Genomic DNA, 24778 nt, shown 5'->3' on the forward strand with positions numbered 1-24778 from the left:
ATGTCTTTGTATATATCCATAAAATAATAATCAACATAAGCCCTTAGAAATAAACATAACGTTTGAAATGCAAGCTTTTAAAAACTGCTCACTTGGGTTAAAAAAAATATAACTAACAAGAATGTGTCCTTAGTACACGGATGCCCCACTCGCACTGTCATTTTCCATGTTCAGTAGACCGTGAAATTGGGGTCAAAATTTTAATTTGGCATTTAAATTAGACAGATCATATTATAGGGAACATGTGTACATAGTTTAAAGTTGATTGTATTTCAACTTCATCAAAAAACTACCTTGACCAAAAACTTTCATCTGAACTTCGCACTTTCATTTTCTATGTTCAGTGGACCGTGAAATTAGAGTCAAAACTTTAATTTGGCACTAAAATTAGAAAGATTATATCATGAGAAACATATGCACTACGTTTAGAATTGATTGGACTTCAATTTCATCAAAAACCACCTTGGCAAAAAACTTTAACCTGAATCCCGACGAACGGACGCACAGACAGACGGATGAAAGGACGGACGGACCAGAAAACATAATGCCCCTCTACTATTATAGGTGGGGCATTGAAATCAAATATATGTTTCTCCAAAAACAGTCAAAATCAAAGTAAAATATGTTTCCCTATATATATGATGTTTTAAAATAAAAATTAAATTTCCCTGGACCGTTCCAGAAATCCATTAACAAAAGTATTATAAATGCATTCATCAGTATATTGTTATTTGATCATTAACAGGAATTTCATTTTTATGACCATAAAAATGCACGGATGTATTACATAATGCAGTATTTCATATATACAAATAAGTTAACCAGAAATGTGGATTTAAATATAAGATAACTTCCTAGTTAGCACACCCTTAGAGCGGCTAATGTTATATATCATCCTCCAAAGAAAAGAAATTTATTATACCATTATTAAAATCTATTTTGAAGTTAAGTAAAAAAAATCTATTATTAATCGATTTGCATTCAGATTACAAAAAAACTGTATGATTGGATACCAGATTTTGACTTCCCAGTTCTCATATCATCTGTCAACTAAAAAGAGATATTAAAATGTGTATTGTGATGAATGACACCTGCAATAATACCCAATACACACCCAGGTGAGAATGATATAAACAGTAATATTACTTGAATGCGACAAACTGAGGCTTGGCTGATCACGCTACTGTAGATATAGGATTCGATACAGAGGCTAGATAAAAGAATGATTATATATACAGAAAACTTGTTAAAAGAATTATTAAATGTTTTGAAGATTTCATAACGGATGAAAGACTGTCAATGCGATAATCATCAAATAAGACGTTTATGAATAGAGAGAAAAGCACACGTGAAAAGATGTGAGAGAAATTTTGACTGATTGATTTATAAAGCTTTCAATTTCAAATTTGTTCATTTTCATGACAAACATGAACGGGCTACCAGGAATCGAAGGTAAGTGATTCTTTTCAATTAAAACTTTAAATTAAAATTTCAAATTTTTAGCTTACTTTGATATTCGAAGATATTCAATTTGCTATATAGCTGCATGTATATATATAAGACTTAGTGAGAAAAAAATATCAAAATAAATTAATGATGATATTATTTATTTATTAATCATACCAGTTTCTCTTGTAAATAATTATCATTTACAGATGTGAAACGTTCACCATAGTAGATAGTCCAATTGTTACATTCAAAATTTCCCTTCTATGGAACAATTGGTGAGTGGCTCAAACAACTAAGTTTGACTTAAAAGTAATAAAAAAATAGTACAAGAAAAATGAAAAATTTGATTTGGAGAAAGAGAGATCTATACACTCAGTCTTGTATGTTTGTTTTTGTATAGGTATATTAATAATTTCCTTTTTAATGTGCAAATGATGAGTGTTACAAACAACCAAACAATGTCTAATAAACTACTTCGATTTTGCAACTTTTTTACATTGTGAAGTAAATGACAAGAAAAAGTGTTTGTAAAAAGCATATTTAACTTAAGTTTGCCCAAAAAGCAATAAGCAAAGGAATTCCAAGTAAACTGCAGAGAAAAGCATATAGAGTCGATTTGGAGAGTAGAGTTATACACATGTAGTCTATTTTTTATTTCACTCAGTTCATTTATACTGAACTATAAAAAAGAATTGTGGTATGATTGCCAATGAGACAACTAGTACACATTTTATGTTAAAGGCCAGCTAAAGCCCACCTCTTGCAACTTGCAAATAAAATGCTTTGTTCCTCAGTATGCCGGTAGTATTTAGTTTTTTAAAAAATGCTGGAATGAGTACTATAACATATGCACGAAACGTGCTCCAGATATACATGTAGCCGCGTATGAAACTAACAGTTTGGGAAGCCAATAATATTAAACGTTTGTGAGATTCACAATCAAAGTGATCATATAATAAAGCCAAGACCGTTGGACGTCGACTATTATCTTTTGACAAAAAAACAACAACTTCACAATGAGAGTCGGTTTAAAAACAAAACAAAAAGAGATGATTTCAGCTTCCTAATTGTAAACTGTCAATTTCTATGTAGCAACATTCCAGCAGCGCCTGCAAACGGAGTATATGTCTTCCAATTTATATGATATTCACAGGCTGATATTTCCTATCATGATTTCCTTGATAGGGGTTGCACAAGGAAGCTATTTAACCAAAAGTTCCAACTGTTGAAGTTGAAATCGAAGTTTGTTTAACTATGAGCTTGAATGTTCCCCTGGTATTTTTGTCCCAACTACTATCACAGCGGGCAACTTATCACAAGTGCAAGTAAAGGGTTGATTTAAAATAAACGAAAATTTTAAAATATATTATTAATATTAACGCAGTAATTTATTGCAACTTAGCAGTCAGTTTTATATATATGTTACGATATCTAAACACGGTAGAAGTTCATTCTGCGTGATCAACATTTCAGTAATTTCAATTACATAAATTTGAAAAGTGTTTTTTTTTTAAACTTGTAAAACGCTAAAATAAGATGTAGGGATAACCTTTTTCTGTTATTTATTGTTTGCATTGAATAAAGACCCGTTGTTCTGTTTACGCGATGTAAACATGCAATATATTATTGAGTTTACGATGTAAGTATTTTCTAATTTATACAAAAGGCTATCAAATTCCTGATAAACTACCCCTTGGTGTCTGGTTTGTCAATGTAGACGCGGCTCTTTTGTATTGATATCAATACGCGTTATATATAAATGAATGGAACTTATGGCGGAATACGACGAATTTCTTATCTGAAAAACAAGTTAACAATGCACATCAAAAGAAAGCCTCTTTATAATTTCAATTGCAAAAAAATGTAAAGGACTTTTCACTTTGATAAACTGATTGCACTTTCGTATTTTGATAATTTCAATTAGATTATCCACTTTTGGGTTCACATTCAGACCCTCCATACCGTGACTATTTTCTTCTATTGAGTAATTGTTGGTTTATATTTCTTTTATATAAGTCTCCATCATTACATGGGTATTAACAATAAAGTATTTTGTAGGATGCTATCACTTTTTAACAGTTATCCCCAAGAGAGGGCGATACGATCTGATAGATAAATTTTACCACGAAACGGTGTAAATATTATTGTTGTTGCTTAACTTGTGTTAAGGATCTTATTTCTGTAGTCAGTTTACACAATGTAATCATGACATAATATTAAATCAATTACTTTAGTGAATAAAAGTCAATGTAGGGTTAAAAAGGAAACGTATGAAATTTTACCATTCGATGGGGAAAACCCCTAAAATTATTGTGACAATGATTTTTCTGGAATTAACATCATTAATAAAATATACTTGAAATAATTTCATTTGTAACACGCTCTACAGGAATACTGTTAATCACATTAAAAAAACACTAAACAAACTCATATTACACTACATGGCAATCCAAACAAGTAATTCAAGGGCTCTAAAAATCAATTTATATCATTGTTGTCTTCTGTCCGAATATACATTTTAGTGTTCAACGTCATAGCCTACGGATATTTATTGAATTTATATATTTTTTTTCAAAAAAACAGCAACCACCATTTCACCATCTACTTCTTCAAGTATATATACCAGATGTTGATTATTCTGATAGCATATGATATACATTCTCTTTCGACATCATGAGACTTATTTGTATTTATATACATGCGTTATAGATACAATAAACGTCTTCAAACATCTCTTAAGATACAACCACTGGCCTATATATACCAGAAACAATCAGAAACGAAATCAGTTGCTAACTTGTGTTTTTACTGATAGATCTTCAACGGATCATCTTAGTAGTAAATATGTAGGACTCAAATCCATGGTGGATTCCAAATCTATGGCAGATTCTTATCCATGGCAATTGTGACGTTATGCCATCCCAAATCTATGTCAAGTTTTGTAGTTTTCTAATCTATGTCGGATTTTTGTTGTTTCATAATCTATGGCAAATTTTGTGCACTTGGAATATAATGCAGTACATATACGACCAATGACTTGTCTTTAACAAGTGGAAACATTTGTGAAATAAAGATACCATAATGGTCAACCAAATGGTGATGACAACCAAACACTTTCCTAAATGATGAATTCATATAGCTTAATACAGACTTTAAGATTAATGTCCCGTAAAAAAACATTTTCTTATCTGTTCAAGGTAACTGTTTGACCCACTCAAGAAACAAATACCATAGTACCATAACAAACAAAAACTCAGTTTTTATAGTATAAAAATGAACGGTTTGATTTTTCACATAATATTTTTTTCATCGCTAATACATCTTTTTTATTTGATGACAATTTAAATGAGAGCTAGCTATATATCATGTTTATAAAAACTTGTGAAATAAACATTCAATATTGGTAACCAAATCGTAATGTCAACTAAAACATTTCCTAAATAATAAATTCATATAACTTAATACAGACTTCAAGGGAGGGTTGGGATCCCGGTAACATGTTTAACCCCGCCCCATTATTTATGAATGTGTCTGTCCCAAGTCTGGAGCCTGTAATTCAGTGGTTGTCGTTTGTTTACGTGTTAAATATTTGTATTTTGTTCATTTTTTCATACAAATAAGGCCGTTAGTTTTCTCGTTTGAATAGTTTTACATTGTCATATCGGGCCCTTTTATAGCTGACTATGCGGTATGGGCTTTGCTCATTGTTGAAGACCGTACGTTGACCTATAGTTGTTAATGTCTGTGTCTTTTTGGGCTCTTGTGGAAAGTTGTCTCATTGGCAATCAAACATTATCTTCTTTTTTATATTCAAGATTGAAATGATGCAAGCTGCCCGTAAAATAAACATTTTTTAAATCTGCGAATGAAAATAGTGGTGTCCTTATTCTTTGCGGACTTCGGCTGATACAGAACGTGTTGTCCCTGTTTCGGCTAAGGTCACATCTTCCTTTAAACATACGCAAATTATTGTCGAGGAAAATACCTTCATTTGCGCGGGATGGTGTTGAAATCTATGGGTTCCGCCATTGTAAGCGGAGGAGACGATGTAAAAAGGCGTTATTCAATTGTGACGTTATGAAAAAGTCTGCCATAGATTTGGAGAAAACAAAAATCTGCCATGGATTTGATTTGTTTTACATTTGTAACGTCACATTTGCCATAGATTAGGAATCTGCCATAGATTTGGAACCCGCAATAGATTTGAGTCCTACAAATATATTGTCAATTGCATTCTTGATATTCTAATTTTCCTTGATTTACCAATCTCATCTTGCTATTTTTCAATACTAATATTCAAGTAGATGCGGGAGATACAACAATAAGACGGCAACATTACGTCAATTCAGTACCGAGTTAGAGCTAATCAACATTTGACATCGACAGCTGTTTCATTAGCTATATCTTGACAAAACTAACACGTCTTTTTCAAGAACATTAAATAGGCTAATGTCATTTCCATATATCTATGATAATTGAACAAACTATGAAAGAAATATGTCTGATAACGCGACACTAGTTTATCGATGTTCGTTCAAATCTCGTCAATCGATTAGAAAAAAACAAACAAATCAAGGAAATCACAGGAAATCCAAACGAAACGAGAATGGTTACACCGACAAAGTAAACGTCTCTTGCTGAGCATGCATCACCTACCGTGCAAATTTACATTTACCAAAAATGTTACAATCAGAAATATGGCACAATCTGTAACAGCTTATATATAGATCAGGCAACTATTCCGGTATCTAAGTCGCTCTCAAATCATATGGAATTTACTGATCCCATATATATATCGTATTAGGTCACTAATTCACCATGTTTCTAATAATATAAGACCACGAAAAGTCGATAACATATCGGTACTGAGTTGCAACGTCAAGACCTCGTTCTGTTCCACCCATTGTTTCTAGTGACCGTTAAAGTCACGTACATGTAATGCCAATTTTACTCTTACTTCCAAATTATTCTATTAGATCAGTTTTATGGCAATGAACACATTCTGTAAATGAAATCTGTATAGTATTTAAGTGCATTAGCGTAACGTATTTGAAAAAAGTAAATGCAATACGATAGTTGTGTTATTATTGAGAAATGGTAAGTTGACAATTGACAATTGGAAATTGGAAATCATCATGTTTGTCATAGATTCTAGTTCTCAGTCGTCCATCTTTAAAGTCGTCTAAAATGCCATCATCTTAGGGAGTTTTATTGTGGGAATCAGTCTGGTATTCACAAAGTAAGATATTTCGTGAACTTGAACTTGTATCTTCATTTCTATCTTTATATCTATATTTCTATATATTATAAATTCGTGCTTTCAATTGGACACGAGGAATGGCAGTTTCAAGCGTAAAAAACAAAGACTATGTCTATATGAATTGTTGTGTTTCTTTGTTACATTTGTTGCACTTATATATCCCGCCAGTTTGTTTTTGTGCTATGGATAATTTTTGAATTCTCGTTTTTCATTTTTACTTGAGGGCTTTGTATATATGCATTTTTGTATTTCTTTTTCGCATACATGTTATTGTTTCTTTTTACATTGATTAAGATTATAACACACTGTTAACTGCTGTACACCTATTTTTGACACGTAAACCTATTATAATCAAAGGCAACAGAAGTATACCTCTGTTCGAAACTCATAAATCGATTAAAAAAATCCGGGTTACAAACTAAAACTAAAATTATAAGTAAATTATGCCTGTTTGTTTGGTTTACACATCGGTGTCAATATAATGCCGGTAATTTTATGTGGCTGTCATACAAGTGAGAGGTTTAGCTAGCAGGTTTATTTCACGGTTTCTTACATAAGAACATGCCTATATCAAGTCAGGAATATATCAGTTGTTGTCCATTCGTTTGATGTGTTTAAGCTTTTGAGTTTGCCATTTGATTACGATCTTCCTCTTTGATACTCCTATGAATTTGGTTATTTTGTTATTTTCCTTTTTGATATAGTACTAGAATTTTAAAGATATTGGTGGAGGATTTTGGAATAGATCTGAAAATTTAAGATATCACATCCAATTGATACCGTTAGTTAAATACTTCTCATCACGATATTTCTCAAGACAATCATTTACCGTAACTGTAGAAAGAATGTATTACGATGTTTAGTTCAACATCCTGGTGAACAGGATTTACATCTCTCATGTTTATGAAGTCTAGATTTTCAGATTAAAGATCGGAGTTTTTTATCGTCTTTTTCTTCTTTTTTAAAACTAAGGATTTTCTTTACCCAGGCATAGATTAGCCGTATTTGGCACAACTTCTTGGAATTTTTTATCCTCAATGCTCTTCTACTTTGTACTTGTTTGGCTTTATAAATATTTTGATATGAACGTCACTGATTAGTCTTATGTAGACGAAACTCCTCGTCTAGCGTACTAAATTATAATCCTGGTACCTTTGATAACTATTAAGTTAATAGTAAGGGAAAGAATGATTTATGTAATTTTCTAAAAATCTTCTTTTCTTGAATGATGTGTTAGTTTTGCTTCTTTTTTTTTTTTATCTTGCGTATCTATTCATTTCAATATATTTAAGCTAGAAGAATTTAGTTTTTGATCCAAAGATATTAAGTTATATAGGTATATTATTAACAACAAAACTGTAAATACTATAGGGGATAGTGTAGTATTAAACGAAATCTTTATAGTATATATTGTATACATATGATAAAGAAATAACCTGCAATCTTTTGCATTCACATGAAAGAACTCAACTTGAAGTTAAATTATTTCGTTTAAATTCTATTTTATTATGTTCGCGGTTTGCACAGAGGTATAAATCTTTAAATGTGCACTGATATAATTATTCATTTGAAAGGTGATCATTTATCATTTATCTTTTATCAACAATTTAAATAAAATCTTAGTGGTAAAAAAAAAAGGCAAAACATTAACATACTTGTGAACATAAAACTATTGACAAATCGTTATGGTACATGCAATAATAAACGATATTATGTAAATCATAAGTAAATATGTAAAAATTAGAGATGTTAAAAAGACATAAATAGTTAAAAATAAATATTGACAATAAAGAAATCATATATTAATGACCACCTTATTTTTTTTAACTTTAGGTCAAAGTGGCACAGCTGTTCCAATGTATTGCTATTTAACAAATCAAAACAATTTCAATCGTATTCAAACAAAAGAAAAGAGCTATACTTTTAAAAATAAATTTTGACTTTATTGGAAAAGGAAAGACACTATCAATTGTCATCATGTTTTAATCTTTGTAATCCATACACCTCTTAGTTGAAGTGTAGTTTTCTTACGCTAAATAGAATTAAACTGATTTCATGGAATATGAATAAGATAAGAAAAAAGTACTGAACTTTGAGGAAAATTCAAAACTTTAAGTCCCTACTCAACTGGCATAACCAAAAGCTCAAAAACATCAAACGAATGAATAACATATTCCTGATTTGGTACAGCCATAACCTTTCAAACATGTTACCATATTTGTTTTCTTAACCCGAAAACTACTGCATTTGAAAATGTTGAAATTGCTGTGATATATCTATTGATATGATTTATATTAACAGAGCTAAAATACCTATATATTACATTGAAGACATTTTCTATGTACGTTTTCAGTTTAAATTCATATAACGAAACTGGCAATTTTATTGCATAACGAAAATCAATGTTAAACTTATGCAGTTGTAAATCAAATTTCCCACATGACACAACCTTATCAAATTTTTATAAGCTTTATGATAAATTAAATTGTAATCTATTATATAGTTATGCACAGTTGGTCTAATATTCAATGATTTAGAGATTTCTGGTTATATGATACATGTATGCAACATGGATAATGTTTAACAAACGTTGAATATAAGACATATCCGTACATCTTTTTTTGAAAATAAATATTAACAAAGGGTGTGAGAAGCTAATTCAATAAACATTTGAATTGATATTCATCACATACTGCCCTCCTTTCGGAATAGTCTAGTCGTGGATACAGATAGTTTGGTTATCTGTCGGACAACTCTCATAAAGGGGTAGTATATCTAGTATAGCAAGCAAGCTAGTAAAATTATTTACCTTTACATATGCACGCAATGCATTTTCCTGTTAACGGTTTGTACAGTCAACTTTGACAGAGAGACAATTTTTATCAACTGATAATTATGGTTTCAGGTCAATATTGCATCTATCCCTTTCCATGTGAACAAGCACCATATTTACAACAGCTGTGGCTTTCCTCATTTATTTTAGTAAAAATATGTGTCATTTTCAAACCTGTCCTAAAAATGAATCTTATTGGGCTTTTTTGTACAGTATGCGTGTGTATAAACAGTATTGGGTGTTGTTTCTTTTGAACTTTTATTCCTATATCAAACTCTTTTGGTGTTCCCTGGCTCTTTGCCTTTGAATACCGTATTAACTATCTACTATTACTAAAAACAAATCATTCTTTATACGCATGGTTATATTTTCATAACTTAAATCAATATATATAAAATATAAAAGAAGACTACTGTATTGCGTTCACATACGTTGTGAGAAACATTAGTGAACAATGTATACATTTAACAATATAAAAAATATTCTGGAACGTGTTGGGGCAGTAATTGTCATTACATATTATCATCTTAGATAACAGAAATATGGTATGTAATCGTAATATCACCAAACAACATTATTTTAGACATTAATTTATAGAGATATTAAATGTAAATAAACTTGACACTTTTCATTATAAACATACCCTTTCTTCCGTAACTATAATTTATTTTCTGAACCATAATTGTATACTATCTTGAATACAATGCATTCAAACAATTAACAATTTATCGAACGGGCAGAGCTTACAGATAGTTTTCCCCAAGAGAAAGGTGATACGATCTGTGAATTGTTCAGTATGACACAGCTGTTTTTACTCTTTTCTCTATGTTATAAGTGCATAGGAAAAATAACTGGTATAAAAAGTACTCCGAATATCTTTTTTTTATTTCTTTATTAACATTCAAAATGATTATTGTATAGCATATATTGCTATTTAACAACAAAACTTTGTGTGCAGCATTCAATGATCAAGTTCCCCCGTTAGATTTACCATAAATAGGTCGGGAGAATATTCAGTAATTTATTTTTACAGATATTTAAACTAATGTTATTTCATAGTTTATTTACTAAATCTATGGACGTTTTCTTTTTTTTAAACATTGGTGGTTCCTGCATTCCGTGCGTTGCTGCTATATCTCAATTAAGCATTCAATATATTGAATGAACCTCATTATTTCTTTAGAAATTGGGTAGAAATGTAGTCTCGGTTAAGCTTTGGATTTCTGGCAGCTTTATGTGAGATAAAACGTGTGTTTGCACTTGTAAAATTACTATTGAATTTTTACAGTTTTGTTGAGAAGATAAAAATACTTATATTTTCTTTTTTTTTCAAAATTTAAAAACACGAATTTTTCATCAATTGATCATGGTATCTTTGCAGGGTTTTCTGCAATCACTGTTCATTTACCTGTGGATGCATGGCATTTGTGAGAATACATATACCATAGTCATCCCTTTGTTAATTGGGTATTTGTTGGTGTGATCTGTGGTACTGTCAAATATTGTATAAGCAATTACTTTTATCCTCAAATTACTCCTTTTTTGTAAAAATGAGTATGTAAATAGTCATTCGAAGACAAAGTTCTATTTTAAATTCTTCATTAAGACGAAATATCCAAATATTTGTACTGATACACGTTAAATGATATATAATTTTATTTGAAGCGTCTGTCATTCAAGTGAGAGGCTAAGCTAGCTATACAACCAGGTTCATTCGACGATTTTCTACATAAGAAAATGCCTGTACTAAGTTAGGAATCAGTTAGGAGTATGACAGTTGTTATTCATCCGTTTGATGTGTTTGTTCTTTTGATTTTGCCATTTGTTCAGGGACTTTCCGTTTTAGTATTTTCATCGGTATTTTTGTGATTTTACTTTTTGCTTCAATAATAGTGTTTGTCTTCTATTATCACGATGACAGATACAATTATCTATAAACTGTGGCTGTATGATAATTCATTATCAAGTATATGTGATGATTAGGACGTAGTTATCGGTTTGCATTAAAACATTCAAAGGTGATAAATACTCGTATTACTAGTTGTATGGTGACAAAATGTAATTGGTCAATCGACACTCTTCATCCGCCATCAATATATATTTATAGTTTTACCTTTTTATCGGTTATCATAAAAACAGTGTCAGTTAAAAAAAAATCATCTCGGGTAACTGAACGATTGAGTTAGTGATGAAACTCATGATATATTGAAATATATGTATATTCTAATAAGAACTCGTTTCTCCAGATTTTGTCAATATTTATGAAATTGTACCTCATTGAGTAATTGACACAACCAACGTGACTAGTAGAACTCAAGTTTAATTTTCGGTGCTTATCATACAGAATTTGTTTAGTAACAAAGATACAAAAATTGATTATTCCTTTCACATAGAAGCATAACGTAGCTTGAATACTAGCGGGTTTCGGTTAAATATTCCTATTTTACCACATACAAGGATATTCATTTCATTTTCTAACATCTTTAAATTCATAAACATTTTGGCTTGGAGTTACTTTAGAATTTTTCTCGTGTTTCAAATTAGATATTTGAATATATAAAGAGCTAACTGTTTAACTGTATAAAAAAAGTTGTTTGATATTGCCCCTTCAGTAAATATATAATTATTTATTTTCGAATGCAAATTGTTTGTATTGATGTCTATTAAAAGGCATTGTTCCGCCTGTTAAATATCTTTTAATCGACATATCAAATAAAAACTTCAAAATACTAACTTCAAATACTTACAGAAGATGTTGTATGCATATTAATGAAATTATAGCTCTTTGCATTTTATAAACCTCAAAGGGTCCGAATAAAGAGATATTTAAGATAACGTTAAAGAATGACTCTGTGTCTGTGTTTGTATAGTACAAAATGTACACACCGTTTTGGGATATCAGAATATTATACTTTTACTTTGTGCTTTGTAGTTTAAATAACTAAAGCTGTATGTTTGTCCTGTACCAAGTCAGGAATATGGCAGTTGTAAATAAATAGTTTGTTTCTATGTATATTGCCGTTTGCTTTTGTTGCACTTTAGTGTTCCTGTTGTTCTGTTGTTATTTCTCTTATATATGATGTGTTTCCCTCGTTTTTAGTGTGTGACTTGGATTTGCTTTCTCTCAATCGATTTATGATCTTTGAACACTACTTTTACTACTGCGTATGTGCTAGTACATGTAAGTTTAGTAATACATTCGAAAAAAAAAGTTCCAAATAAACAAACACTTAAACTTATTTGAGTTAAAAAAACACATTTTGTTTAAGATTGAGCTTACATTGAAATACACCTTAACTGTATTTGGCACTACTTTTAGGACATTTTGGTCCTCAATGCTCTTCAACTTCGCTGTACTTTATTTGGTCTTTTTTAAACTTTTTGAGTCGAGCGTCACTGGTGAGTCTTTTGTAAACGAAACGTGTGTTTTGTTATTTGATTTTGCCATATGATTATGGACTTTACGAATTGATTTTCCCCTAGTTCAGTATTTTTGTGATTTTATTTTTTTCTTAACATACTATGATCGTACGAAAGAGACAGAAATGTAAATTTAGAACTGCATGAGTAACGTAAACTAAGACCTGAGTAATGTTTACTTAGAACTAGGAAATATAAACTTATTTTGATATATGTCAAGTTGAACATGAGAAATATTAACAGAGATGTGAGAGAAGTCAACTTTGAACAGAGAAATGTCAAATTATGTCAATTGTCAGGCAGGTGTGCAAATCTGACGGGGGAGATGTTTATCTGGAAGAGACAAACCTCAAAGGTGGAACTGTGAAATACCAATCTCGAAATAGGAAAGGTCGATTTTAAATTAAAAACTTCAATATCAAAATTCCGCAATCATTTTTTTTTTGTAAATATTGCATAAACAGAACAGTCAAACCTCGTTTATGTTTGGACGATCACGTTGCTACCTTTTAAATATATAACTTATAAACACAAACTGTTTCCGTCTGAGAAGATATCAATTTTTGCTAAATGTTAATCCTTATTATTTGTGTCCGTAGATATATCATTCACCGTAAACAGCTACTTTTGCATAGGTACTTCACAATAAGCGATACATTTTATTTCCCTTTGATACATGTACAATGATATACAAATAAACTATATATAGTCAAAATGAACCAGAATGGCTCTATGAAATAAGCAAACATCCGAAAAAATATGATAGAAACATTAAAATTTAATATAACAACACAAAAAATGCAAGTTTTTCTATTTCAAATCTCTTAAAGTTATGATTTTCAAACATTGAATATTGTACTATTTCTGTACCAAAATATTTAGTACAAATCAAGTGCTGTTAAATACAAGTACCTAAATGTTACAATAGTTTTAAAGTAAAGAAATAGTACTAAATATTAAAAGTTAATTTCCAGTACTGCATTTTTCTAGTACAGAAATAGGACCTATGCAAAAGTAGATGTGTAGCTTAATTTGTTCATATATATATAAATATATACTAGGACACACCCGTGATATCGCGGGTCCGTGACTGAATTAAAGTATATAACTATACCCAAGCCTTAGTTTAGTATTAGTAGTGTCATCTGATAAAGTCATGCCGATTATAAGATACACAGTTTTCTCTGCTTTCAAATCTTTCTGTTTGAACCCGTCGGACTGGAACTTATCAATTATTGGTAATGTTAATTATTTGGCAAACAAAAGGTCCTAGAATGGAGTATTTTTAATCAACAGCATTGTCCTATATTAGTTAGAAATAAAGTTGAATTCTTTTGATTCGCTGTTTTACGTCATGCCCACTAACACATTGAAAACTGTACCTATACGCCTTATTTCTAGTCCAGATTTTTAGTATTCGTATTGTTATCTTAGAAAGTCTTACTGATTAAAATACTACAATAGGTAACAATTTGACAATTTAGTAGTGTCAACCCTGTGATTATGACCCGTGTATATAGCATATTAATCCTAAATACAACGTTTGGTGGTGCGCCTGTCAGATGCGGAACGTATGCAGATAAGGTAATAGGTAACAGGTGAATATACTATTGGTATCGGTATCGGACTCGACCCGGAACTTCTTAATTATTGGCAATATTAATTACGTGGAAAACAAAAGGGTCTGGAGTGGTGTAATTTTTAATCTACACCTTTGTACAATATTAGTTATATATAAAGTTAAATTCTTTGATTCGTCGTTTTTACGTGATGACGGCTGACAAATTTGACCTCGTAATTTTAGTATTATAGATATATACAACTCGTCTAAACATCAACCCAACAATGTTAGATCTGTAAATTTGCTATCGCAAATTTTTGGTTTTTACTGACTCAGACGTACTTATAAATATATATATATATATATTAGAACGTATTATATAATATAATGACTAATAAGGAATATGTTAGGTAGTAAATTAAATAGTTTTTACTTTTCTCTGCTTTCCAATATACGTTTTATGGTATACAATAAATATTTTTAATTATTAATACTTTAAATATACCTTGTACTTTATACGTTATTTACGTACTTGTAAAATATAAACTTCCTAGTGATCTAAGGTTAATAAAAATGTCACGGATTATGTAACATAATGGTTGAGATGAAAAGCTACCATGGCCATAAATTATATTTCAAGTAGTAGGCCAAATGTCGCACAGTCAGTGGAATACAGGATAATCCCATTAACATTTGTCATATTTCTAAATTATTTTCAAATGGCAGTGAATGTTATTTCTTTTATCTTAATATATTGGTACAGTTAGGTACCTTTACAAAACGTATGATCAACGAAATAACGGAAATGAAAACTGCTAAAAACATCTGCGAACACAGAGAAAATTATAGCAAGATATCAAATAATTATCTTTAAACAGTCACGTATAACTTCTAGATCAAAATGTGTAAGCCAATAGAACAGTACTATATAACCAACCAATTTCTACGAGATTTTTATTTTGCAACTTTTGCGAGTAGAAAAATTAAGTGAATATGAAGTGTCGCAAATATGTAAAACTAGTAAGTTTCCTTATTTAACTTCAAACAGAAAGTTTGAAAAATCGAGAAATTAAATCGTAGCGAAATTGGTAAGTAAGAGCTAAGCGCAAAATGAATTATCCGCGAAAATAAGTTGGTTAACTGTTAATTACAAGGTAGTATATCAATGTGTCTTTGAGATTTTCATAAGGTATTGAAGCCAAATTTGTTTTTATGCAGCAGAGATTCAGAACAACCATCATTTTGAAACACATTACCTATCACCTATTTGATGATGTGAGCCAAAACTGGATCATAAGCATTCATTTTATGTGGCCTTCTATATGCTTGGGAGTTAATTGTGACGTCCATTTTTGTTGAATTTATTTTCGTTGGGGAGCCAGCTTCAGCGCGGCTTCGGGTGCTAGATATTCTCGCTGTGTTAAGGACTGCTTAGTGGTATTTGGCTAATTTATTGCGGTTTATTGTCGTTGGTTTGAATAATTAACCGAATGTGAACTCACATGCGAATTTTCTAATTATAGCAGTTTCGTTGATAAAACACTACCTCATTGTTAAAAGCTTGTGTTGTCTGTTTAATGAAATTATCAAAGGTTTTGAGATTCTCACGCTGTAAAACTCAGTAAACTCCTCTCCCTCCCAAATTGTTTAACCCTCGCAGACAAGGCCTTTACCAAGTAAAGAATATGGCAAGTTTGCACTTGTTCCATGATTGATAGCGTTTTAGTTTGTTAGTTTGATTAGACTTTGCGTTTTTTTAATCTGCCTTATAGTTCGTTATTTTTGTTCTTCCTCTTAACTGATATATTTTTCATCATTTCCGTCGTTATTACTTTAACATCGGTAACTTAGACCTATCCTATTTTCCACCGAAAAATGTATGGGCTAAAACAACATACATGAATCATAATGAATTTGTAAAAAAAAATAGTATTAAAAAATATTAATGTAGCTTCTCCGATTAAAAACTAAATAATCTAATATTCTAATAAAATGCCTGTTCACGCCAGGAATATGACAAGTGTTATCCATTCGTATGAAGTGTTTGAACTTTTGGTTTCTACATTTGATTCGGGACTTTCAGGTTTTTTTTATTTTCCTCGAGGTTAAGTACTTTTGTAATTTTACTTATATCAACTTCTACATGTTGCGTTGGATAAGTGGAATATTTGTTTTCATTGAACATTTCTGTTATTCCGTAAACTAAATAATCAAATGAAATCACATTTTATAAATCCGATTTTCGCGTCTGGAAAACGACAAAAATAGAAATATTGTATTTTGTGTGTTTTCGTGTCAATTTAGGTTAATATTATAACACCTCAGTAAGCTCTGTAAATACGTAGCATAACATAATCGATGCAATTTGTTAAATTTAGGGATAAAGAAAATACCAAAGGATAGATAACTTACCGGGAAGGGATTACAGATATTTTCAAATAAAAATATAAAATTAAATAAGTTTACAATCAAATATAATAGTCAATTTCGAATTAATTCAGAGATTATTTCGGTTTGGTAGTCTACAGCTTGCCATACCACAGAAGTTTTTAAGATTAAAAAAAAGCATGAAACAAAATAGAAACAATAAGTCATTTTGACAGTCTGTACCACTAAAAAATACTTACAGTTAGACTTATAGACACGTTAACGGTTCCGATTGACCGAAGGGAAAAGTTTGAATTTGAACTATAGGTCGGAAATTTGTGTTTTTGGTTGAAATTGAAAAGAATTAGTAATAGTTATATATAATAGAATATCAGCAAATATAAACAATTATGTTCTAATGTGTATGTTTTAAGCTTCATACGTTGTATGTAACGTTTCAACTGATATATCGTCTTCATCATAAGTACAGAATACTATAATTTACAGATAGATTGGACATGTACATCAAGTAGTTTGAAACACCGGTAGCGGATATGTGATTGGATTTAAACTTCGTAAAAAGTTTATACAATTTGATATATTGTGTTCTTAGAAGTAATTTTAAAACCCTTTATCAAATGATATACATCACCATAAAAAGTATATTTTTAGTTGAAATCAATACAGTTCATGGTTATTTCAGAAGTAAGTAACCTACTGATATCTAAGTGCTCCGAAGTAATAGTAATTGCTATAAGATAGTTTGGAAATTAACGATGAAAAATAAAATACCAGAATAGCTTGTTAAGGCATTAGTTAATGATTTGTATAACGATAGATTAGTTTATAATTAATTAAAACTACCTCAGAGAAATCATATTACAAAGTTATTCTATTTTCAATTTTCAATTTCAACCTTGATTACCTCAGCATGGCTTTGTGATTTAATCAATAAACTGGATAGTATGCATAAATAAGTTACGATGGTCTCATGAGATCAGATCTTTAAACTAGACTCTAAATTTAATAAGACCTCTTGTCTATAGGGACATATACATTATATATTTGCTTCTTTTTGTAGAAACCACATAAGTGGGTTCACGATAGCGTGCTATCCTAGTAAGTGGGAAGACACTGTATTTATTAAATACTGGGTCAAACCAAAGTCTTGAAATTTGTATGTAATGCTTCTCAACAATACACTAGACAGTTAATAGTTAGAGCAATGACTGTTTGGCTGTGATTCAGCATTTTAGGTGCTGGTAAAGTGACATGTATTGCTGTGGACTGTTAAAGTTGTACCTGTGAGCTATGTAAACACGAATTCGTCCATGTGATATATGCCCCATGTATGTGTAAATTTGGTTAATATATGACAGTTGTTCACCATTCCTTCCAATGTTTGATCAAATGCAACGTTTGATTTTGAGAATTTGTATATAGGCTTATCCTTCTTGAATTTATCGTGGAGCTCGTTATTTTGACATTTTTTTTTGTATGATTGAGGTATAAACTTTCAGAGAAAACTAGAAAGTAAAACTAAACATACATGCGTGCTACATTTAATATGATGACTTATTACATTTCTTTGCAAAGATTACTCCTATTCAGGTTACTCATTATAGTAGTCATTAACAATCTAGAATATTACAACAGGAAAGAAAGTTTCCATGTAACCTATTAATTTACAAGCCCTTCTTATGTGGTATTTACCTGTAAATCTTTTAATGATGTCAAAATCAATGACTTTTTTCCTTAAAAACATAAAATGTTCGTGTCCTAGAAACCATAACAGCAGATTTGTTTTTAATGATAAGATTTCCTAATGACCGAACAAATAAGCAAAATGATAAATCGGCCTCTGTATCCTGTCAACTATCTTTTCCATCAAGTAATTAAATGCTGCCTAAAACTAGAAAAAAAACGTAAAAAGACACTGTACACAAATATTATAACCATGTTTAAGGTAAGAAAAAAACGAAAACATGCAAACAATCGTCCACCAATAAATTTAAAAGCACAGAATTGTTTTCCCTTAATGTTAACAAAAGGACACTAGCCAAAACCCTGGGTTGAAATCAAGTGTTCTGTTCGTGTTTATAGTTAATAGTTCCTTCTCCACGAGTGGAAACCGTAGGATAATTTAAAGCTAACAAAAGTATGTCCAATTCAAAACTTCCTAGTAAATCAACACTAGCTAGGTAATCATATTCTATATTACTGTTTAACAACTTTATTCAAATAGTTTTTAACAGATAACTTCTTAGAACAAACTTGTTAAAATAATTAAATCTTTTCAAATACATTTATAGTCTAAATGACGTTTTACCAAATAAATTATGTTATCTCATATTCTCTAATGCCAATAACGATTGTTGATAGATGCATTAAAACTTCAATTAAATGATCAAAACACCATGTGAAAATAATCCAATTAAGCTGTTTTGCCGTCTTTGTTATGTAATAAAATGTAGCTGTAATTGATTCCGTTTTCTTGCATTAAACTGTTGTTATGTATGTGAAAATTGCTCTAAAATGAATACTGTTATCAGAGAAAGGCTTTTATTCTCATTTCAATTAAAACTTTTGTCGATAAAGCTTGCTATTCAAAAATGCATTTTAACTTTTTTATAAATCTAAATCAATTGAAATGAGAGTTTATATAGAATAGTGCCTAGCAAAAAAAACCAATTACGTCTGGATCACAATTTTGATAATCCTGATAAGTTTAGAATAAAGAAATATAAATTTAAAATTGTATTTGCCTCGTGCTCAGATTTTGCTGCAAAATAGTATATTTCAATCTGTAATATCTTCTGGGCATTGGTTTTAAAAGAATTGGTTTTTTTTTTATATCGGATATTGTGTGATAACCTTGAAGAATATTTTGCTATGTATGTCACTCAAATGAATTGTATAGCCCCTTTCGAAGGAGGAGCTAAACTTGGTTATATCTGGATACTGTCCGTACTGCTCATGAAGTTGTGTTCTCGTTTTTCTTACGAAAAAGAAATCAGAGCTTTCGGAAATTTTGATATACATCTTCATGTCATCATGTTAAATCATTTGGCGGGTTTTCAAATTTTAACTTATTAACTTCCTGTTTATTAAATGCATATAAAGTGGTATAAATTATTGATCAATAGCCCTTCTTATACCAAACGCCGTTTTACACATTCTTTGCTTGGTGAATAGAATAATGGCTCTTGAATTTCGACGAAATATATATGTCAGTTAGTCCAGAAATGTCTGTATTAAGCCTTTAATGGCATAATCTATTGTTGTTTTTGTCAGTTTAATCTGATATCTTGAGTACTCTTGAGTTTTAATTAAAGTTTTTTATTTTCTTTTTAATCCAGATAATATAAAAATGGCTAAACATGATCGTAATACATTATTAATAATTGAAAAGATTGAAAAGTTTGAAATGAATTTACACGAAAATGATCGGAAGTCACACAGTACAAAAATTACGATTTTTGTTATTGACTTGGTTAATGTTTTGTTCTGGTGGTTCTTTTGTTTCTATGTTTGTATGTTGAGGTCTAAACGTGATGTCTACAGTCAAATGCACAATACTGTTATAATATCCGCTACGTGAAATGGGTTTCAGATTCATATTTTATATAACAAATAATTTATATTATTGATCGGCCAATAGAAACCACTGAGAAAATGAATCAAGCTTTAATTGTATTTTATAAAACATATTCATGTTTCACTTCATTTCAAACATCCTCGCTGTTAGGTTTTGCCAATGAAGTTACGTAACAATAATATTTTAGAATTGAAACGATGTCTTTTCGCATCTTACAATGTTTAAGTATTGTTCAAATCAAAATTATGTATTTTGACATTATCAATAGCTCGTATACGTACTTAATGTGAAAAATTATAAAAAATAGAATTCATATATCTAAGGTAGTAACAAACAGTTAGGAAAAAATATTAGAATTTGCTCACATAAATTTTACCATCCCCTTTTCGTTGCTTTCTTGCAATACTAATCTTACTGTTTGTGTCATATATGTGCATATGTATGAAATCAGAAACTTAATTGTGACTGTTTATTTAACGCATCATGTAAATGTAGCGGAATTTGATGAGACTGTTATTAAAGTGAGAGGGTAAGCGCTATAGAACCAGGTTTAATCCACCATTTTCTACATTTGAAAATGCCTGTACCAAGTCAGGAATATGACAGTTCTTGTCCATTCGTTTTTGATGCGTTTTGTTTTTTGATTTTGCCATGTGATTATGGACTTTCTAAATTGATTTTCCTCAGTTCAGAGTTCAGTATTTTTGTGATTTTACTTTTTTCCATAGATTTTATATCCAGTATATGAAATGGTAAAATATAATTTCATTTGGGTGTATTCATGGCAAATATAAAATATTGCAAAAAGGGGGGTAGAGATGTCACATACTTCCCCCAAAAATGGCTAAAAGTAGAATTTCAATCGCTTGAAGTAATACCTTTTCTGAAACTGTGCACATTTATCATTCAGTAGATCCAATGAAAGGCATATGTCTTTCATCTCATTTTTTTGTAAAATTGCGTCAAAAATTTCGTGTAAGAAAGAAGTGTTTATAAACATTACATTAATTTCTGGACCGATGGCCGTCAAGCTATGAAAATACGGATTGTCAAACAGAAAATAGCCCATTAAACATGTTAAAAACAATCTTGATGCTCTTATAAACCATCTTTGAAGGCTAAATTAGTACTCAGCTGTCTAAAAATGAATTTTATTACACAATACCTTTCCTATTTGAAAAATCCACAGGGGCCATAATGCGAAACTAAACTACTAACTGTGTATTGCTACCTAATATAAAATAAGAAGAGAGTGTTATGACCGTCAATGAGACAACTCTCCGCAAGAGAACAAATGACACAAACCTTATTAACTATAGGTTACCGTACGGCCTTTACTAAAGAGAAACGTCAATACAAAAAATGTTCAACCCATCAGATGGATACAAACAAAATACATCTAATAAAACGTCAAAAACTTCACGGAGTGTTTGTGGACGGAAACATCCGCACAACGAAGGACACTAAGTAGCGATATGAGAGTACACGCAGTTATTCACAGCTAGTCAAAGCAAATAACTAATAAAAATATCAAGACAAACGGATATGTTTAGTTGCCTTTATATAAGTCATCTATACTCCGTTGGAAAGTTGTCTGATAGGCAATCATACCGCATTTTCTTATTTTATATTTTATATCAGTGTAAAGATTTAGCAATTACAGCGCAGTTCCAAAATATGATAGATCTCTGTTGGTTTCATTCTCGATAGGTTATTCGTCCAACTTTCTTTAACATAATTACCACCTTTGTGGTATCACTTTCACACATTGAGCTATTTGGTCGGGTTTATATCCATCTTTATCTGCACTCTCCCTGTCTGCTAACATCATGTGATAATCTTTAAATGATTGTATTCGATTCATCAATAAATATTTCCTTTTATATTTTCAGTTCTCTTCCGGGAAAATAAACGCCTTGCAAATAAACTTACAAAGGATGAACTAAAGTCACTAAAGACCTACATCAGCGATCGTCTATTACACGACCACGAAGAACTTTTATTTGAGTATAATACTCTCAAATCATCTCATAACTCTAGTATACAGGAACTGAAACTGACTATAGAACAACAAGAAAAAGAACTAGCTTTCAAAAATGAAATTATTAAAAACTACAAATCTAGTGATGAAAATTTAGCTATTGTCTATAAAAAACGAGGAGAGAAACTCGAGAAGAGACATTCTGTTTTGCTCGAAGATCATGAGTCTAATAAAGGAACAGTTAAGCTGTTCGAACTTAGAGTTCAAAACTTGCAAAAGGAACTTGAAGAATATCAACAGAAAGAAGAGCAACAGGCGAAGCTTATAGAAGAACAAGAGGAAGCAATCAAGCGTCTCCATGAATCACAAGACAACGTTATAAACAGTGACAAGCTAGCTAAAGACCTTCTAAAAGTGAAATTAGCTGTGGATGACAAAACCCGGGAATTTCAAAAGATTAAGCAACTTAATGCAGAGTTACTTGGTCAGATTGAAGCGTACAAATCAAAATGTACAGAACTGCAAACCAACATGGAGAAAATCAAAACTGATTTCAACAATCAAACACAAGAGTTTAGATCAAAATGTGAACAAATTGCATCGCTCCAATACCATATAGATATGGAAAAGCGCACAACCAGTGAGTTACAGAAGGAACTCCAAGCTTTACTTGGACCACTGAATAATATTCAAGGGCAACAAGGTCAACAAGGAGACCAGAACAACAAGGACGTCTCTATGTACAAAGCTGAATCAATGCGATCTCAAGTTCAGTATTTAGAAGGACGTGTTAAATTGGTAGAAGAAAGATTGGCACTTTATAGAATATCTGTTAGGGATTCTACAAAAGAAGTAGGAATTGTTTCGACCGACTGTAAAAGACTGGAACAGCTTATAGAACGACTCGTAGTCCATGAATCTACAACTATAGAAAAAACGCTAATAGAACTGAGAGAAAGTACTGAGACGCGAAGGTGTGTCTTAGAAGAGTCAATTGATGAAATACTTAAACAAGCACCAGGTGTTATATCACGTGACGCAAATGAAATTCGCGCTCAAATTACATCACTAAAAAAGCAAGCAGAACAAAGCAGATTGAATGATGTTATAATAAGATGTTCTAGACTATTTCCGAGAATAGAAGCCTGTGAAAAAGCTCAGTTTGCGATTAACGATAAGGTTATAAGCAAACAGTGGAAGGAAAGTACAGCTCAACCAAAGTATACACCGAAGCCAAGAAGAAGCATAGATCATACAAATACAACATTTTCTGGGTTGCCAAAGAAACCACCGCCGATGCCACTGTTACTTCGATCAAAAACTCACAATGGAAATTCACCTGTTTGGAAAAGAAAGTATTCTACTTCTATGGATAGCATTTTACTATCTCCAACCTTGATTGATCTGTCTGTTAGTCCAAATCCGTCACCTCGTGCTACAACGGAGACGAAGTCGAGGGTGTCATTCTTCCCGCCAGGTCGACCACTTTCGGCATTTTCCAATTCGTCTCTTGGAAAGACTAGCCAATAAAGTGGACTTGATTTACTAATGAACATATTGGACAATCTTTAAAATTGATTTTGTCATTGATATATATATGTATTATATATGTATATGTATATGAATATAGTTATAATTAAAATAGCATAGTGAAATGAAATTAACTAACTTTAACTTGTAAGATTATTAAAATTGAGAATGGAAATGGGAAATAAGTCATTGGGTCTAAAACCCAACATAAGAGCAGACAACGGCCGAATGCCATCAATAGATCTTCAACGCAGCGAGAAAATCTAGCCCCCGGAAGTGGTCCTCAGCTGGCCCCTAAAGATTAAACTCATATATTTTAGGTAACCAAGGAAGACTTAGTTTTACAAACAGGAAATTTACATTATACAAATTATAAAGACTGAATATTATAATATAGCATTAAGTCATTGGTTATCCAGGTAAAGATTTTCATAAGAACACTAAGCAATACAAAAACACTGAAAAATATAGCGACACGAATTATGCTATAGATATTTGTTCAGATGGCAAAAAAAAGGAACTGAAAGTTGACTAAAGTAATAATTATGTTTCCGCTTACAGTTTATGGGTATACAGCAAATACGATACTCAATAACATCTTTACATTGACTTTCCTCAGCGTATACTAAATATAAAAATTAGGGTAAGCGGTTAGGTTGCCTTAGCCGTATTTGGCACAACTTTTTGGAATTTTGGATCCTCAATGCTCTTCAACTTTGTATTTATCTGGCTTTTTAACTATTTTGATCTGAGCGTCACTGATGAGTCTTATGTAGACG

General features: G+C 31.0%; 1 protein-coding gene across 1 annotated transcript; it reads left to right on the forward strand.

Annotated features, from left to right (window-relative positions):
• Nucleotides 1–1065: 1065 nt before the first annotated feature.
• LOC134680808 (myosin-6-like) lies at nt 1066–24526 on the forward strand. The gene is made up of 2 exons (XM_063540044.1): nt 1066–1452; nt 22381–24526. The coding sequence occupies exons 1-2, from the start codon at nt 1419–1421 to the stop codon at nt 23997–23999; spliced, it is 1653 nt and encodes a 550-aa protein (XP_063396114.1). The 5' UTR covers nt 1066–1418; the 3' UTR covers nt 24000–24526.
• The last annotated feature ends 252 nt before the right edge of the window (nt 24527–24778 follow it).

Source organism: Mytilus trossulus, chromosome 8 (genome assembly GCF_036588685.1).
Source record: "Mytilus trossulus isolate FHL-02 chromosome 8, PNRI_Mtr1.1.1.hap1, whole genome shotgun sequence".
Classification (NCBI taxonomy): Eukaryota; Metazoa; Mollusca; class Bivalvia; order Mytilida; family Mytilidae; genus Mytilus; species Mytilus trossulus.

What these genes read in the sequence shown, in the direction of transcription:
- LOC134680808 (XM_063540044.1), top strand. Translation starts at nt 1,419, where the DNA reads ATGACAAACATGAACGGGCTACCAGGAATCGAAG. An exon ending in CGGGCTACCAGGAATCGAAG is followed by an intron (nt 1,453 to 22,380) that starts GTAAGTGATTCT and finishes TTATATTTTCAG; the next exon opens with TTCTCTTCCGGGAAAATAAA.